A 17,554-nucleotide genomic window follows, 5' to 3' on the forward strand; every position below is an offset into this window, starting at 1 on the left:
AAAGTAGTCATCCTAATGAAGGGGCCAGTGGCTGTGTCTACTGGATGCTGAATACCTCTCAGTGTCTTTATTGTCCGGTTGTCTTCTTTGGAGAAATGTCCACTCAAGCAATTTGCTTGTGTTTAGAATTGTACTTTTGGGTTTTGTTGTTGACTTTAGGAATTTTTCTGTTTCACTCTCATGGGATATATGAATTGCAAACATTTTCTCCAATAGTGTAGATTGTCTCTTCACTGTCTTTAGTGTCTCTGTCCATATCTCTGTGTCCGTGTCTGTGTGTGTGTGTGACATGGGGATTTAGCTCTGCTTCACGAATGCCAGGCCACCCTGAGTCACATCCCATACCTGATAGTTTCCTCTGATGCTCACAGAGTTTTGTATTTTCTTCAAGTCCAGTTTGCAGTTCTTGTTGCTTGCCCTCTGGTATCATGCCTAAGAGACCATTGCCACATCTAATGTCATGAAGATTTCCATCTGATTTATTCTAAGTGTTTTAAAATTGGATCTCTCAAGTTTTAGACTTTGGTCCATTTGAGCTAATTCTTATTTATGGTAGATAATAAGGCCCAGCACCATTTGTTGACAAGACTGTCCATTCTATAGTGAATGGTTTTAGCATTATTACAAGTTGGTGGAGCATATTTCACCCCTCTTGTCTGCATGTCTATTTGTATTTCTGTATGTCTGTTCTTACGCCAGCACCATATCATTTTCATTACCTTGGTTTTGTATTTGGTCCCTTCAATAATGAGTTCTGAAATCAGGAAATGTGAATCTTTAACTTCATTCAGCTTCCTCTGACCCAAAGATTGTTTTAACTATTTGGTGTCTTACATATGCATTTGGGGATAGATTTTACTATTTCTGTGGTTGGGGGAGCTAGTGGAATTTTTTTAGGATAGTACTGAGTCTATAATTGTCTTGGATGATATCTGTGTCTTTACTGCTAATCTGTTGGTGTCTTTACTTTAAAAGTGGGTTTCTTAGGCAGGGCAGTGGTGGTGAACACCTTTAATCTCAATACTCGGGAGGCAGAGGCAGGTGGATCTCTGTGAGTTCGAGACCAGCCTGATCTACAAGAGCTAGTTCCAGGACAGCCTCCAAAGCCACAGAGAAACCCTGTCTCGAAAAAAACAAAAAGAAAAACAAACAAACAAATAAAACAAAACAAAAACAAAAGTGGGTTTCTTGTACGCAAGTATATATTTGAGTCTTGTTTTATACTCCAAGGTTTCTCTGGGTAGCCCTGGCTGTCCTGGAACTCACTCTGTAGACCAGGCTGACTTCTAACTCAGAGATTCACCTGCCTCTGCCTCCTAAGGGCTGGGATTAAAGGTGTACAATACCACCACCTGGCTATTGTGGTACCTTTTAAGTGGTGTATTTAGACTCAATTGATATCCTTAGGTTAAAAGCTATCATATTAGCTACTATTTTCTCTCTCCTTTTTTTCCGTTTCTTTTTTCCCTTTTCTGTTTGTTGTGACCTAACTGAACATTTTATATGCTAATTCCATTTTCCCTTTGTCTTTCTTTTTCTCTCTTCCTTGTCCCTCTCCTGTCCCAGTGTATCAGTAATCGTTCTTTTTCATGATCCTGTAGAGTTTGCAGTATTCATTTACAGTTGATCTGTGTCCACACTCAACACTGCCCTGATTCTCAGGTGACAAAGTAGTGCATTGCCTTGTGGGCTTCACTGTGTTGCTCAATGTCACTTATCCATTAGCTTTAATCACCAAATGCATTGTTGTTGCTATAGTTAAGGAGAAATAAAGTGTTCCTAAGCACACATGAGGGAAGTTGTTCACCAGTAAACCTGTCTATTAAGAAACATTAAAATTTTCAAAAAGAAAAAAATGGCATAGGTCAGAAACTTGGATCTACAGAAAGAAAGAAAAGAAACAAATAGAGATGATATGAAATACGTTTTAAATAAATAAATAAAAATACTATTACTTGACCTTGTGGATAGTAGTTTATTAAAACAATAGCAGCAGCAGCATGTTTGGTGGCTATAGCTAATGGAGAAGTAAGATACTCTGGAAGATGAGAGGGGCGAGGAGGAGAGAGAGAGAGAGAGAGAGAGAGAGAGAGAGAGAGAGAGAGAGAAGAAAATGGAATCAGTATATAATATGCTCACTGGGCTATTACAGACAGAAAAGGAAAGACAAAAGGAAGCAGGAGAAAAGAGAAAAATAGTAATGTGATAGCTACTCTACTTTCCTTTTTCTGAACTCCTTAGATTCAGGTTTGGAGCCTGCTCCGTCATCATTCCAATATTCTGTTGTTGTTTTTGTTTTTGTTTTCGATTCTTACCCACATCACAGGTCCTGGGCATTGCTCTTCACAGTTCAGTTTTGTTGTTCACTGTGCTGCTTCTCCAGCCCCCTGTCCTTCCTTCAGCCTTGCCCAGCCCTGCCTGGCCTGGTTTGGAGCTTCTGTAAGGCATTCTGCATTTCTGTCCGTGTCTTTGATTTGCGGCTTTCCCCCCCCCATTCTTTCTCAGAATTTCCATCTCTCTGATCACATTGCCCATCTGCTTTCTGCGTGTATTCCAATCTTCCCATTAGCGCCTTTAACATGTTGATCATCGTTGTTTTCAACTCCCAATCTGCCAGTTCTAGCATCTCCCTGCCACACTGGAGCCTGCTTGCTCTGTGCCTTTTGTCCTTTTGTTTTATCCATAGCTTTTGGTTGAAAGATGGACATAGTGTATTGGATACAGCTCAAGTAAACAGGCCTTCAGTGACCCAGGGATATCATGTTAGGGAGAGAGCTCTGTCACCCATGCCCAGGTCTCAGTGTCCAGGCTGTGACCTTCATGCCTGCCTCGCCTTCCCTGTCTTTCCCCTCATACATGGTACAGGGCAGCTAGAAGGGGCTGGGATTAGGTTCGGCTTTATTTAGCCAGCATCCTGGGCAGTAGGCTTTGTTAAAAGGAGTAGAGTGCTCTGGTTATTTAAAATGACTCCTTCCCCCTAACCCTCCCACCACTGCCTGAAGCCCTAGGGAAAGGTCCCCTGACTTCACTGTGGAGCTGGCAGGGCTCTTGGAGGTTAGATTCACAAAAGGGTGAATGTATGCCATCTAGACTGGCCTGTCCATGTTGAGCTTCCAGCACTAGGTGAGTTCGTGGCTTCCCCAGCCCTGACTCCCAAAGCCTGAGCTCTGCTAAGCTGTAGTTCTCTATATCTGCCTGTCTCTGCAGTCTGGGTACAAAGGGACAAACAGCAGTTTGCTTGTGACCTCAGCTCTCTGGTGGACCTAGAAAGAATTAATGACCTCTAACATACTCAGCTTTGTGTGTGAGAAGGGGAGGGGCAGCTCCTAAGCTTTCCATGCTGGACCAGAAAATGCCTCAGCTTTACTTTCTGCATCAGTTCTTCAAACAAACAAAACAAAACGCAAGCACCTACCCAGAACATATTTTACCCCAGCCTGCCTGACTCAAAGCCACACTCTTTTACTGTTTTCTTGATGTCTCTTGAGTTCAGAGTGATGAGCCTTGATCCTCTTCCCTTGACATCTCCTGTTCCAAGTGTATCCACTAGGACAAATGCATCATCCATGTCTGCTGAATGCTATCTGCAGGCTCTCACTGCCACCTGGCTGGCTCTGTGCTGGGGTGGGGGTGGATCACTTTTGTGGTCCAAGGATGGCCACGGTGGAGCCTGGAGAGGTCAGTACCCGATATGCTCACCTTTGGAATTTATTAATATGCTTTATGAGTCTCAGCTGAGTCATGGCTAGGGTGCCAGGGAGATGAGCAAGCAAGCTTTGTGTGACCTTTTCGACTGGTATGTGCTTCCTGGTACATTATGGGGGAGGATTGGGAAAATGGGGAATGGGCCAAGATGGGGGAAATGATCCTAGATCTTACAGCAGAAAAGGATACTGGGTAGGTCTGAGTTGCCTGAAACCACCCCATACCCTTGTTCCTATGGCTCCTTACTGCGGAAACACCAGTTGCCAAGTCAAGGGCAGATTTCCAGGTCATTCAGTACCTAAATGGAGGGAGGAATAGAGAGCCAGGAGATAGGATTCAATCGTTGGAAAGGGAGGACCGGCCTGTTGGCCTGTGGGTCCTTCTAAACCAGAGGTCACATGACACATAGCCCACAGCGCCCTTCTAGGATTCAGGGCAGACATTGCTGGTCAACCAATGTGCACGCGGCAGCTGTGTCCCAGGGCTCTCTTCCTGCCTCACAGTTGTTAGTTCTGCAGCCAATCCTTGGCCTGTTGCTGGGGCAGGAGAGTCAGCAGGCAATGCCTGGTGACTGATGAGCCATCCCATAGCCCTGCTTCTGCCCAAGCATGCCCCTTTCAGCTGTCCATTGCACTGGCAGCAGCTCAGGATGCCTGTGGCCCTGTTCCCACCTCCTGGACCTGTCCCTGTGTAGGAAGTAGACAGAAGGAAGCATCCGAGGCCAGCACGTGACACTGGGGACTTTGATGGGAATGGGGAGGATCCAGGAAGGGAGGTAGAGACTCAGCTCTGGTCACATACCTCAGACAGGGGCCTGAATGTGAGGGATGTTGAGCAAGAAGAACATGGGACAGCTCTCCTGGGCAGGGAAGAGCTCCAAGGGCCTGTTAGACCTCACCTGGCCCCAGAATACCATCCCAACACATGTATCTTGCAGCCTTGAGACCCTAGGGTAACCAGACAGTCCGGGTATGGCAGGGAGAGGTCAGATTGAGGGGTGTTGCAGCCTGTGAGGCTGAACTCTTAATTAATACAGGGCTGTGAACACAGGTGGTGGAAGATCATCATCAACAGTACCTGAACTCACAAGGTGGCAGTGACAGGCTTCCAGTGTACAACCCTTTGCCAGGCAACAGGCCTGGTCACCGTAAGCTGAGGGTGTCCCCCTTCAGCTCAACCCTACCCAGTTGAGATTGCAGAAAGAAGATGGGTGCCCTGCTAGGGATTTCTCCACCTGAGATATGATCATAGTTCCTCCCAGGGCAGCAGCTGAGGTCCTGGGTGCACAGAGAGGCCAAGGAATCTGGGTGTGTATTTGTGTGTATTCTGATGGATGACTACACTCACCCTTCAGGAGCCTCTGCTATGGGCTTCTGTGGGTCACACACAGCCTCCAGCAGGAGTCAGTGTTCGTTCCTCAAAATGTTCAGTTCTCTTGAGGCTTTAAAAAAAAACAAACATTTTTTATTAATTTACTTTTTACATTCCAATCCCAGTTCCCCTCCCTCCTTTCTTCCTACCCCCTTCTTCCCTCCACCCCACCTCCCATCTGCTCCTCAGAGAGGGTAAGGCCTCCTCTAGGAAGTCTACTAAGTCTCTCCCATCATCTCATTGAAGTAGGGCCAAGGCATCTCTCTTGGAGCCTTTTTTGAATGAAGATTTCTGTAGTCAATAGGTTAAGAGAAAGCCAATCTCCTGGGAGACTCACAGTCCTGAAAAGTCCTACACTGAAAAAGAAATGAATGTTCTACTTCATGTACACAATGTACATGAACACAAAACAAACACAAAATAAATAAGATGGAAAAATCAAAAATAGAGCTGGGAGTGGTGGTTCACCCCTTTAATCCCAGCACTAGAGAGGCAGAGGCAGGCAGATCTCTAAATTAAAGGCCAGCCTGGTCTACAGAGTTCCAGGACAATCAGGGCAACACAGAGAGGACCCTGTCTTGATAAACAAGAAAGTAAATAAATAAAAAATTTTGTAAGTTAAAAATAAAATAGGGCAGTTTCTTATGTCATTAAGTTAGAATTAGGTCATACCACAGACCCGACTGGTGTTGTCATGGAAAGATCACACAGATATTTGATATCTGATATCAGATATCACACTCTATTTGATCACTCAGGCATAGATTGGGTTGATCCGTCTACATTCCAAGAAACAGATGTCTCAGTGCAGAGCGGGAAAGAGCTTTGGGGATCTCAGAAAGAACAGGGCCAGAGTGCCTGGCAGCTGGAGCATGGCTGGCTGTTGCTAGGGTCATAAATTAATGTAAAGCACCCAATGATTGTGCTTTTGGAAATGAACTCTGTAGAAATAACCGAATCACTCATGGCAGGCTGTTTAAGAGATGGCAAGTTGGAAGCAACCCTCGGTTGCCAGAGAAGTGCTCAGCTGTCAAATAAGGGACACTCTCCACAGCTTAAGAGGAGGCTCGCTCTCGTCAAAGTGTGGGCATTGTGTGTGCAGTAGCATTCCATGGAAAAGGCAAACTCCAGGCAACGCCTTGCTGAGAAGCCATGCTTGGTGCCTGGAGACCTCATGGAACTTGTGTGCATGCAGACAGAATTCAGGCCTGTCCAAATGCTTGTCCCAGAAGGGCTACCTCAAGCCTGGTGCTCAGAATCCGGGATATCTGGATGCTGGGCAGGACTGGACAGCCAGCCTGGGAGCTTAGGGTGCCCTCTGTCCATCTGTGGGTGGCACTGAAAAGCAAACCTTTCCCTGTTAGGGCTTTGCTTCTATCTAGAATGATATTGGGCTGGAATGCTCTCCTCACCTGCTCTAATTCCAGGGCCAGTGAAGCAGTGGAGGCTCACTACTGCAGGTCACTCACAGGGTGCCCACACAGCAGACAGTGCTGTTGCAGATGTGTCCAAGGCATGTGGAATATTGACAGGGACAGGGAGCAGAAAAATAGACAAGCTACCCCTTTGTAACAAGACGTCTCCTCATGGTGCAGAGTTGCACCTGCACAAGCAATGTGCAGGTTAGGAAGGGCTCAGTAACTCCAGTGTGTTCTTAATGACCTTGGCTACTCTGTTGCAAACATTGTAATCATAATTATAATAATGCTAAGGCAGTTCCTGATAGTGATAGGTGGATAAATGGGTTCTGTTCCTATATTGTTGCTTAGAAGTTGAAAAACACATAAAAGAAAAATCTTTCAGTAACATCAATACTTTTTTCCAAGCAGAGATTAGTGTTTCCAGTAAATTGCTAAGGTCAGTGTTAAAATAGGAAAGGGTTAGGGATGTTGATGTGCACAATAGTTCCATCCACTCAGGAGGCTGAGCTGGGAGGATGGCTTGAGACCAGTGGTCCAGAGTCAGCCTGGAAAACACCAGGACCCCATCTTATATTAGGATAAATAGATGGATGGATGGATGGATGGATGGACAAACAGACAGACAGACAGATGAATGGGTAAATAGATTTTAGAAAAGGCTTCTTCATCTTTACTTAAAAAAAAAAAAAAACGATTTATTTGTTTATTATGTATACAGTGTTCTTTGTCCCTGAAGGCCAGAAGAGGGCACCAGATCTCATTACATGTGGTTGTGACTCACCATGTGGCTGCTGGGAATTGAACTCAGGACCTTTGAAAGAGCAGCCCCTCTCTGCTCTGAGCCATATCTCTAGCCCATTTTAAGAGCTCCTTATGGTCAGAGGGAGGAAGGTATTTTGTTTAGGTTAGCACATAAATAGCAACTTAAGGATAAATAAACTGTGAAGGTCCTCAGTGTGGCCACGACTTGTACCTTCTGGTCTGTCTTTAACTCCGACATGATCCGTAGAGTCTGCTTGGAACTGACCAGGTCAGAAGATTGGACAAATGGTTGGAGGAGGTTTCAAAACAGCCATTTAGTAATTTACAGCAGGAAATCAAACCATTGCCTGCTCAACTTATTCTAAAAGTTCTGCTGGATGTAGAAGGTGGTGACAGATGAGGAGGCCCTGCTGAGGAGGACCCCCTGTGGAGATCTGCCTGGGTGGTTCTACTAAGAGATCTGATGGAGTGGACCTGTTGAGAGGATCTTCTGGGGGTGGTCATCTAGGAGTACCAAGTTTGTTCCTGGGCATATCTCTGACCCCCCATGGGTCCTTAGACAAGGAACCTGCCTGGGAAACATCCATTGGTCAATAGGGCCAGGAGGGTTGAAACTTTGATTTTTATTCAAGGCTCCCAATTATCTTCCCTCTAAAATGCAGGTGTCCCTGGAATTGCCAGCAACCTTTCTGTGGATGGCAAAGTCCTCGAGTCAGCTCTGAGCTGCCATTGTAGCTGGCTTCTGGGAGGATGTGAAATGCACTCTACTTTGTTGTCAGGCAACCAAAGGTGTTTGTGGGAGAGGGCCAAAGTCCTGGTGGCAGGTGTACTTGTGCAAATAGTTAGCTTCCCTCGTGACTCAAGCCAGCAGAGACTCAAGACAGAGGCAGGGAAGCCCAGGGTGTCAAGAATTGACCATAAGGCATGAATACGGGCTAAGGGTGCAGAGAAAAGGAATAGAATCCAAGCCTTGAGGGGGTGACTAAGAACACCCCCTTGGCTTAGCTGTTCTGTGTAGTCCTCAGTGACTCTGTGACCTGTCATGGGGGGTGCAGAGATCTGGTTCCTTATCTAAATGATCCTAGAAGCAGAATCATTTGGCTGGTGCTTTCTGGGTGCTAGACAGTGCTGTACAGCATCTGCATGGATCATCTCATTTCACCCAGACATGGTCTAGGAGATGATCAGCCATTATCCACTTGATATCTCATGTCCCCGGAGGGCATCTGAACAGGGTTTGTGAGGACAAAGGATGTCATTACCGGTGTCTTAACCATTCACCAAGATCTGGGAACCATGGTAACTCAGTCTTTGCCAGAGTGAAAGTGACTTGATCCTCCCCAGCAGGAATCTTGGTCAAAGTCAGTAACAAGCTGAGACTACTGGTCTACCACCTCCTCTGAGGGCATCAGCTTCAGCCCTGCAGTAGCTATACTGTGATGAGGCAGCAGGGGGCAGCCTGGACAGCAGGGGAGGTTAGACCTAAGCTGCAGCTAGCAAGGGCTGGTATGGGACAGAGAGGGCCACAGAGGGGAACCAGAAAGGGAGTTCTGACATAGATGTTAGCAACAGGCAGCAGGCTACTGGTGTTGACTGGCTTGGAGGCATCTCAGAGCGGGGCCTATGGAAATCCTGAAGCCAGATGCTGCCTGTGAAGGGCAGCAGAGCTGGGCATAGTAAGTGTCCAGACTGTTACAGACCAGGAATTGCCAAGCCATTGAGAAGATGGGGCAGATGGGTTTCCTGGAGATGGGGCACCCTCTGACACTTCCTCTGGTCATCTGTGGTCATCATTTTTTCCCCTGGAGTCTTTCCCTGGGGTCTGCAAAGGAGACTGCACCCCAGTGATGAAGAGGGTGTGGAGAGCAGTGGCCTCAGGCTGCACAGCTCCAGGGCTCCAATCCTGCATGGAATTAATTCTTCCCTTTTTCTCCCAGGACCTGTATCTCGGTACTGTTGATCCTGTTGTAAATGAGACAGTATTTGGAGCTCTCAGCAAATCAGGGCTCAAAGAGTATTTTCTTGTTTTAATTAGCTTTATTTGATTTTAAAAGCCCTATAATGTGCTTGATGCCCTGGGGCCTCGTGATCGGAACAGGTTATTCAAATCACTTTCTCCTTAGTTCTGAAGCAGGCGGCCACCCAGGCATCTCATAGGTGACCTTGGTGTTCAGATGAAGTTCATGCAGTGTCTAGCAGGAGTGTCAGCCTGAACTGTTTTGTGCCCAGTTCCCTCTGGACCCTTTTCTGCCCGTGACTCCACTTCTGCCCCTGTTGCCATGGGTAGGTGGCTGGTTTGGGAGCCAGTAGTGTTTTCCAAGGTGAGTGCTGCCACCTCCCATTCTGCCTGCCTGTGTTTCCAAGAAGCACAGGAGCTCCAAGTGCCCATTCTCCAGGCTCTGCTTGTTCTGAGTCTGACCACGTGGCCTCAGTGTTGCTAGGTGGTCCCCTTTTTCTGGACCACTCTAATGGGGTCTGCCTACTACATAGAAGCCTGAGGGAACCCCTCCTGATGAACCATTTCAGGACCCTCCTACTCCCTACCCCTCTCTCTGGCCGCCTTTCACCTGCAGCCACACCTGCACTGCTAGGCTGGATCAGCACCACGGGTCCGGCAGCTCCAGCATCCAAAGCACTATATATAGCACTTCCAGTCTGTTCTGACTTCTATGTCATAGACTCAGGGCTGGGACTAGCACCAGAATTCAGGGTGGGCAGGACACAAGCCTGCCTGTAGGGAGACCCAACAGAGAATGGCAGAAATGGGCAGATAATTGGTCATAATAAAGTGGAGAAACTAAGCCCCACCACTCTAGATGATAAACAGGAAGATTGAAAGTTCAAGGCCTGTGTGGACTCTGGGAAAAATGAATTTGGGGAAGGGATGTGTTGGGATAATCCAGGAGGAGTTAGAAGAGAGGAGTTGGGGTATATATGATCAAAATGCATTGTGTACATCTATGGAGTTCTCAAATGAATAAAATAAATACAGTATATTAAAAATAAGTATTTTTCCTCTCCAATTTTAAAAATGGAGAAGCAAAATCCTAATATAATGGTAGTTTCTTAATTAAAAAAATCAAGGTCTGCCTGGACAACTTGGTGACAGTCTTGCTTTTTTTAAAAACAAAAACAACAACAACAACAAAAAAAAAAAAGGGGCCTAGATGGTAGAATGCTTGCCTGGTTTAAAGAAGTCTTAGGTCCAGTATTAGGGAGTATGGGGTGGGGTGGGGGTGGGGGATGGAAACAAACATGAGGGGAGATACTCAGAAAAGACTAAGTTGTTTGAATTGGGTCTTGAAGGATATATACGAGTCAGCCTGAGGCAGGGACAGTGTCACGGACTAGACCAAGGGTCTTTGTCCATATTGTTTCTCAGTAATTATTAATTTGTGTGACAGGTGCTATGAGTGAACAGGTCCTGTGAGTGCTGAGGGGGACAGCAATGCTATTTGTCTCCTTGCTCTTGAAGATGTCCAAAATGTCAGGGCCCCCACCTTGCCTATGTGATACATGCTAAACATGTTTGCGGTTACTTGCAGGGGGCATTCCTGTAACAGTGGCATCTGGCAGGTGGCAGTCACTGGGGAAGGAGAGGGTAGTTCTGCTGCTGCTTCCCTATGCCTGCAGTGGTCTGGAGGATGGCTGTGATGGTGAAGAGCCCTTTTCAGAGCTGGCTTCAAGGGCGTGGAAGAGGTGGCTCCAAGGCACTGAGCAAAGGCACAGTAGTCATCCCGGAGTCGGCCTTCCTACTCTCACTTTGTAGCGGCCACCTTCTCCCAGTAGGGCATCTGAGTCACTGGAGTGGGGTCTCCTGCCTATGGCTGAGGCCAAAGTCTCCTTCACCATTTGCTACTCCTACTGAGAACTCACTGGCTGCCTGGCTGCGCCTGCACCTCCCTGCCTCACAGCCTCCTGCTTCTCTTTCCCTGGACAGCTGCCCAGGCCTGGCTTCTTCCTTCCCTGCTGGGTGCCTAGCCCAAAGCCTGAGCTGATAGCACAGAGCCTTCTGCAGAGGAAAAGGGGGCATCTGGACTGGGGAGGGAGCCCTCCAGGCAGTCTGTAGACTGTCCACATACCACAGACTCTTCTTGGTAGTTTTGTGTCTGGACACCCTCGTGCTGCAGGAGTGCTGCGGCTCATAGACATTCATGTCCTTCCCTGAGTCTGGTCAGCAACCAGGAGCCTGCTCTGCTGATAAGAGGGTGTGTGGAGGGCTCTGCTGTGCTTCGTATATGGGCTTCCCAACTGACACAGTGTCTGACATCTCAAGAGATGCAGTTTGGCCTCCCGTGAGGTCGTGCCCCTGGCACAGGAAAGTCCAGACTTTCCGCTTCTTTCAGGAGCTAGCCTGGACCTTAAAGGAGATACTTTGGCACAGCCAGCCTGCAGGCGTTGTGCTCCCTGGGCTTGAGCAACACAGTGGCAACTCAGGTCCTGAGCAAATGAAGCTGAGGCGGCACAGCAGATGAGGCTGGCTGGGACAGAGAGCCACACAGCTGTTCTGTGAGGCCTGCTGCTTCACTATATAGATGGGAAAACTGAGGCTTATAGAGGTATATCAGCCTGTGAGACCAGGAAGTGACAGGAGGAAGCCAGCGCAGACACAGTGGCTACGGAGGAAAATTGTCCAGGGTAGGGTATGGTTCAGAGGTGGAGTACATCCATATAGTATGCAAGGCTCTGGGTTCCTTCCAACATAGTCAAAAAACAAAACAAAAGAAGAAACTGGGAGAAAAAAGTAACACCAATAGCTCTTTCTTTACATTTTCCTTACAAAGGGATATTTTGAGACTGAGACTCGCACATAAGTGGAAAAAATGGAACAAGAAGCTAGTGATTGAACACATGCCACGCCTGCCACCCCCGCCCTGAGCAGCCCTCGCCCTGTCCACAGGGTCACAGCAGTAGGCCATGGGCCAGCCTGAGTGAGACCTTGTCTCAGCCCCAGAACTGAAGCCACTGGGCCCAGTCAGTGGCTGTGGAGTGTGACTGCTGGCTATAGTGACCTGAGCCATTCAGGAGCCAGATGGAGAGCAGTTCCTTGTTTTTCCCTAGGAAAGTGAATAGTATATTTTTACAAAGATTCATCTCAAAGGATTGTAACAAAAAGAAACAGAAATAGTGGTGGTCACTATCTGAGATGTGTTCTGAGGAGAGTTCCTTAGAGGTGCAGAGATAGATGTGAGGGGCCCGACCAGGGCGTGTTTGGCCTGGTTCAGCCTGCTCTCCCTTGGGCTCCAGGTCTCTATAGGTCAGCTTTGTGGGCAGCATTCAGAGCCTCTTCTGATGCTGCTGTCATTTTAAGCCACACCCATGAGTTCCAGGACTTTCTTTTTGTGACCCACCCTGGACCTCCATGTCCTCTTCCATGTTACAGGGACAGTGGTGTATCTCAGGGGGTCCGTGGCTCCCGCTTTGCAGTTAAGCATTATAATACCACTCTCAAACCTTCTGTGGGTCGTTGTATGCAGCTGCACCGATTCCCAGTATACCTGCTCTGTAGCTGGCCTTGCCCCCTGGACATGCCAGGGTATGTCCTTGAGGGCGCCTCTCATTTCATCTGACTGATGGATTGGGACCGGTCGGCTGTTGTGCAGGAATGGAGTGGGGAAACTTCTCAAGGCATGGCTGGTGTTCCTCCTCGAAGAGTCCCCCACAAGAGTGTTTGTCTGGCCCTGTCCTGCTGATGCCAAGTAGGGTGGCTGGGACTGTGTGGGAGGGGCATAGGCTTCCTGTGGTCACTGGCCGTGTGCCTAAGGCCTGGCAGTGACTAGGTTCCAAGTGTCTTTGGGAGATTAATTGGTCTCTCTCTCTCTCTCTCTCTCTCTCTCTCTCTCTCTCTCTCTCTCTCTCTCTCTCCCCTGCCTGCGTCCTCTACAGGGGGGCTTTCTCTGTGGTCCGACGCTGTGTCAAGCTCTGTACCGGCCATGAATATGCAGCCAAGATCATTAATACCAAGAAGCTGTCAGCCAGAGGTAGGATCCCGCAGGGGTTGCCTATCGGGACTGTGGTGAGGGGACCAGGAACACCAAAGTCTTCACGATGGCTCTGGCTGAGTGGATGTGGGAGGAATTTGCCTTCAGACTCATCACAACTTTCACTCTGGTTTGGGGGTTACCATGTGGTCCTTCTGGGTTCTCCTTCTCAAACCTGCTGAATCTCTGTTCCAGACCTGAAGAGACAAGTTCTCATGCTGGCGAGGCACTGGGGGTTGGGGGGGACTAGGTGGTATTTTCCTAAAAGCTGTGGCCAAGGAGATGCAGTGACGCCAAGCTGTTGTGGGTAACGGCAGGGCTGCTGTTGATGTCTCTGTAGGTGAAGTCCTGTCCCTGCATCACCTTGGATATCCCAGATGGCTTCTTAACTGAGTCTTCTGAGCAGGGTATGGCATTGCCTGCTCCAGGGAGGCCTCTGCAGGCTTGCAGGTGTGCAAGGAAGGGTCTTCTATGGTGCTGGCTGGGCGAGTCACCCAGGCAGAGCCAGGAGGGTGGTGGGGGATGGTAGGGCACATCTTTTCAGGTAGGTTATCAAAAGTCCCTCTGTGATTTCCTGGGGATGGGTTACAGAGTGGGGGGGGTCAAGGAACTGCATAGGGATCTGGATAGAGTTCCCAAGTGGGGTGGGCTAGAGGCCTGGTGAGGCCATGGTGGTGGCGAGTAGGTGGCTGCCAATGTGGGATGGCATTACCACGTCACCCCTCTCTTCCCACATCCTTCTCCTCCTGTCCTCAGACACTCAGCCTGAGTGAGCTTCAGACTAAAACCTGAGCTATCCAAGGGCCAAGGAGCCCTGATGTCTCTCATCCTGACTGGAAGATGCTGTGGGGCTGAATTAGGCCATAGGCAGGTCCTATTGTGGGCATGATGAGGGCATGGAACACTTGTAGACAGCAGATTCTGTCTACAGTTGACCATCTGACAGCCCTGATCACACACCTACAATTGATCAGCATATGTGTAAGCATGTCTGAGCACCTGCTGTATACCAGACCATCAGGGGTCTCATATGTGTTTCCTCTCAGAAGCAGTCTCTGAGCTTAAGATAGGAATCTTCATGACCCCGGGTGCTTCTGTACCAGCTGTTGTCTTTGTCCCCCTCACCGAATAATGCCTGCAAGTGCTTAGTCTCCATGTTGGACCTCCAGCCCCAAAGGGCCAAGGAGGGTGATGGTATTCATGGAAGCCATGGATGGAACAGGGAACAAGTTATCTTCTGCACCCTAGGTGGGGAGCCACATTTGGTGGAGAGGCTTGTGTGTTCCTTCTCCTGAGATTCTTCATGGGATAGATGTGAGCCACCTGCTGTCAGTGACCCCCACCCCCGCCCTCATGAGCTGTGATTCAGGATCTGTGAGCTTGGATCTTCTCTGTCAAGACACAGTGTGGAGCCCTCCATGCTCAGAGTGAGCCCAGGCCTGGGGGTGAGATCAGCTCCTGTGGGTTCCCAAGCAATATCCCTGAAGCCTGCACATTCCCTGCTGGTGAGAAAGCACAAGGGAGAAGGTTCATGATTCGGGGCCCATTAGGTGTGTGTGTGCACATGTATGACTTTGTGTCTCTGTGTGGTATGAATGTACATATCTGTGTTTGCGTGTGCCACACTGGTGGTAATAGTGTTGGAGTTAGCTCCCACAGAGGGCTTGCTGTGTACACTGTGCCAAAATGAGGACACTTCTGTGCTCCCTGACACATTCAGCACTGGTTTGCACACAGGTGTGAAACATTTTTGGCCTCATAAGGCAGGTGGAACATGGGCCTCATGTACCCAGGAGGTTCCTGGGCACCTTTTGTGGTCAGTCCCTGTTGTCACCATCCCTAGACTTCTCCAGCTTTTGCCCCGTTGGTGTTTTGTCCCACCCGTGTCTCTCGCTGCCATGAGAGCTGCCTGGCACTCAGGGGTGTCTGGGAGACAGGTTGCTTCCCATTGTTGTGTATTGTTCTTTTGAACAAAGACTGCTCTTCTCCCAGCTCGGTGCTAGTCCGGGACATGCTAGCAGACCCACTGGAGCCTCGGCCAGGCGAGTCGCTCGGCAAAAGCCGCATGAGTTATGTTGAGCATGCTGCTTTCCTGGTCAATTTAATTGTCTAGAAACCCCATCCCATGTATTAACTTAAGCAACTAGAGTCCATAATGCTTCATGTTTCTTTTTGCCTCTCCATCTACGACTGAGAGGTAGTAGCCATTCCTTATCCCTCCTTGGTCCTCATTGGGGCTTTCAGAATCCCTGCTGACCTGGGCATTGGTCCCATCCCAAGGAAGTGCAGAGAGCTCAAGCCCCACCTGGCCTCTCCAGGCTGTATGACCCCACAGGGCCACTCGCTGGGCACCTTTCTTCACAGTTGGAGAACTTGTGCCTCCTCCCCACTGCTAGGAGCCTAGCAATGTTCTGCTGGCCCCTGTTTCAGGCCACCTCACCCCTGCCGACTGTTTCTGTCCTCTTCACATTTAATCTTGCCTGTGAGCCTATACAAGTGGTCTAGACAGACCCTCACTCATCCTACAGACTCACCCCACATGCTGGGTGGGGCTGGGAATGGGTTCCTGGGCAGCCACTCAGAGACTCTGCCAGGAGTAGGGCTGAATGTCAGTGATGACCCAAATACATGGTCCTGTTGCCATCCTGCTGAAACTTAGCACATGGTGGAAACAGGTTTGAGCATTTGATGACATCAAGGACGTGTGACAGTGCCTCTTCTGCTGGGGATAGATGCTGAAGCATCGTGCAGGATGCTGAGTAGTCTAGGGTCTGGGGCACACACAGGCAAGATCCACCAAGAGCTGATATTTGAGAAAAAGTTCTATGTTAGAAGTTCATCATGAGGAAAAAAAAAAAAAAACCCTTAGGAAAAGGTCAGGGCTGGGCAGTGAGCAACGCAGCCAGGGTCAGCCTGCTGTCCCGAGGGCAGAATATCCCTAGGTACAGAGTAACGGGAAGGAAGGGGAGTGTTTGCAGATGCTCATGGCTTCAGACACAACCCAGTTGCTGCCCCACCGCCCGTTGCCCACCATCCAGCCCAGCTGACAGGGTGCAGGCTCTGTGATAAAGCTCCCAAGCCCCCACACACTGGCAATTCATTTCAGCAGCCTGGCAGTTAAAGGGTCTTGGGCATTCTGATCAGGGAGGGGCAAGGGCAGGGTCATGGGAAAGAAACCAGGCCACACCTGGGGATTGAGATGCCCACTCTAAATAGGGTGATTAAGTCCAAGGAGGCTGCCAAATTCTATGGAAAAATACTCAGATGGTTTTCTGCTTAAGCCAACCAAACATCTACTTCCCCCACAATACTCAGCCAATGCAACTTTTGGAGTGACTTTTTCTGACCTCCAGGAACCCATTCCCAGCCCCACCCAGCATGTGGGGTGAGTCTGTAGGATGAGTGAGGGTCTGTCTAGACCACATATCCGGGAACTTGTGTAGGCTCACAGGCAAGATTAAATGTGAAGGGGACAGAAACAGTCGGCAGGGGTGAGGTGGCCTGAAACAGGGGCCAGCAGCACAGTGCTAGGCTCCTAGCAGTGGGGAGGAGGCACAAGTTCTCCAACTGTGAAGAAAGGTGCCCAGCGAGTGGCCCTGTGGGGTCATACAGCCTGGAGAGGTCCACCAGGCCAGGTGGGGCTTGAGCTCTCTGCATTTCCTTGGGATGGGGCCAAGGTCTAGGCCTGGTGGCTGTCCTGTAACACCTAGTAGACCTAAGATGATTTTCTGCTTGCATCTAGTCAACTGCTACTACCCCTAATCAATCTACTTACCCACAACACTCAGCCAATGCAACTTTTGGAGTGACTTTTACAGACCTCCCAGGAAACTCATGACTGTGGTATGGCTCCAGGATCTTAGCCAAGAGGGAGGCCTGCAAGGAGAAGCTGACCCTATCAACCCTGGATCAGACCTGAGTGTGAGCAGTAACCCAGATCTGGCCTTGCCTTGGCTGCTGTGGGCTTTGCCTCTGTTTCCCTTTCGTGTCCACAGTCTGCCTCATGAGGGATTGTGCTAACGGTGCTAGAAGGCCAGTGATGCCCAGGAGATGGCACTGTGGAGGCTCCTCCTGGCTCTGGTTGGCAGACAGAACCCTGCCATCATCACCCACCTTTGTCCACATTTCTCTGTCCTGTGTCCTTGCTGCCTTCCCTTAGGTCCCCAAGGCTCCTAAACCCTTAGCCTCTTGCATCTTTTGGAAGGGGTGAGGGTGAAGGTGTCAGCTTCAAGATAGGCAACTCCTTTTGGAGGGGATGCCTGGCACCAGCTCTGTCTTATGACCTCACAGGTGCTTTAACCTCTCTGCACCTCA

At 49.1% G+C, this 17,554-nt stretch overlaps 1 protein-coding gene across 1 annotated transcript in view; it reads left to right on the forward strand.

The window, feature by feature from the left end:
* The window catches only part of Camk2b (calcium/calmodulin dependent protein kinase II beta), an 89,783-nt gene that overhangs the window by 21,654 nt on the left and 50,575 nt on the right, over positions 1-17,554 (forward strand). Inside the window, exon 2 of the mRNA XM_027388178.2 lies at positions 13,146-13,240. Within this exon, the coding sequence (XP_027243979.1) occupies positions 13,146-13,240 (95 nt within the window). The remainder of the gene's footprint in view (positions 1-13,145; positions 13,241-17,554) is intronic.

The sequence above is a fragment of the Cricetulus griseus genome (genome assembly GCF_003668045.3).
Source record: "Cricetulus griseus strain 17A/GY chromosome 1 unlocalized genomic scaffold, alternate assembly CriGri-PICRH-1.0 chr1_1, whole genome shotgun sequence".
Lineage (NCBI taxonomy): Eukaryota > Metazoa > Chordata > Mammalia > Rodentia > Cricetidae > Cricetulus > Cricetulus griseus.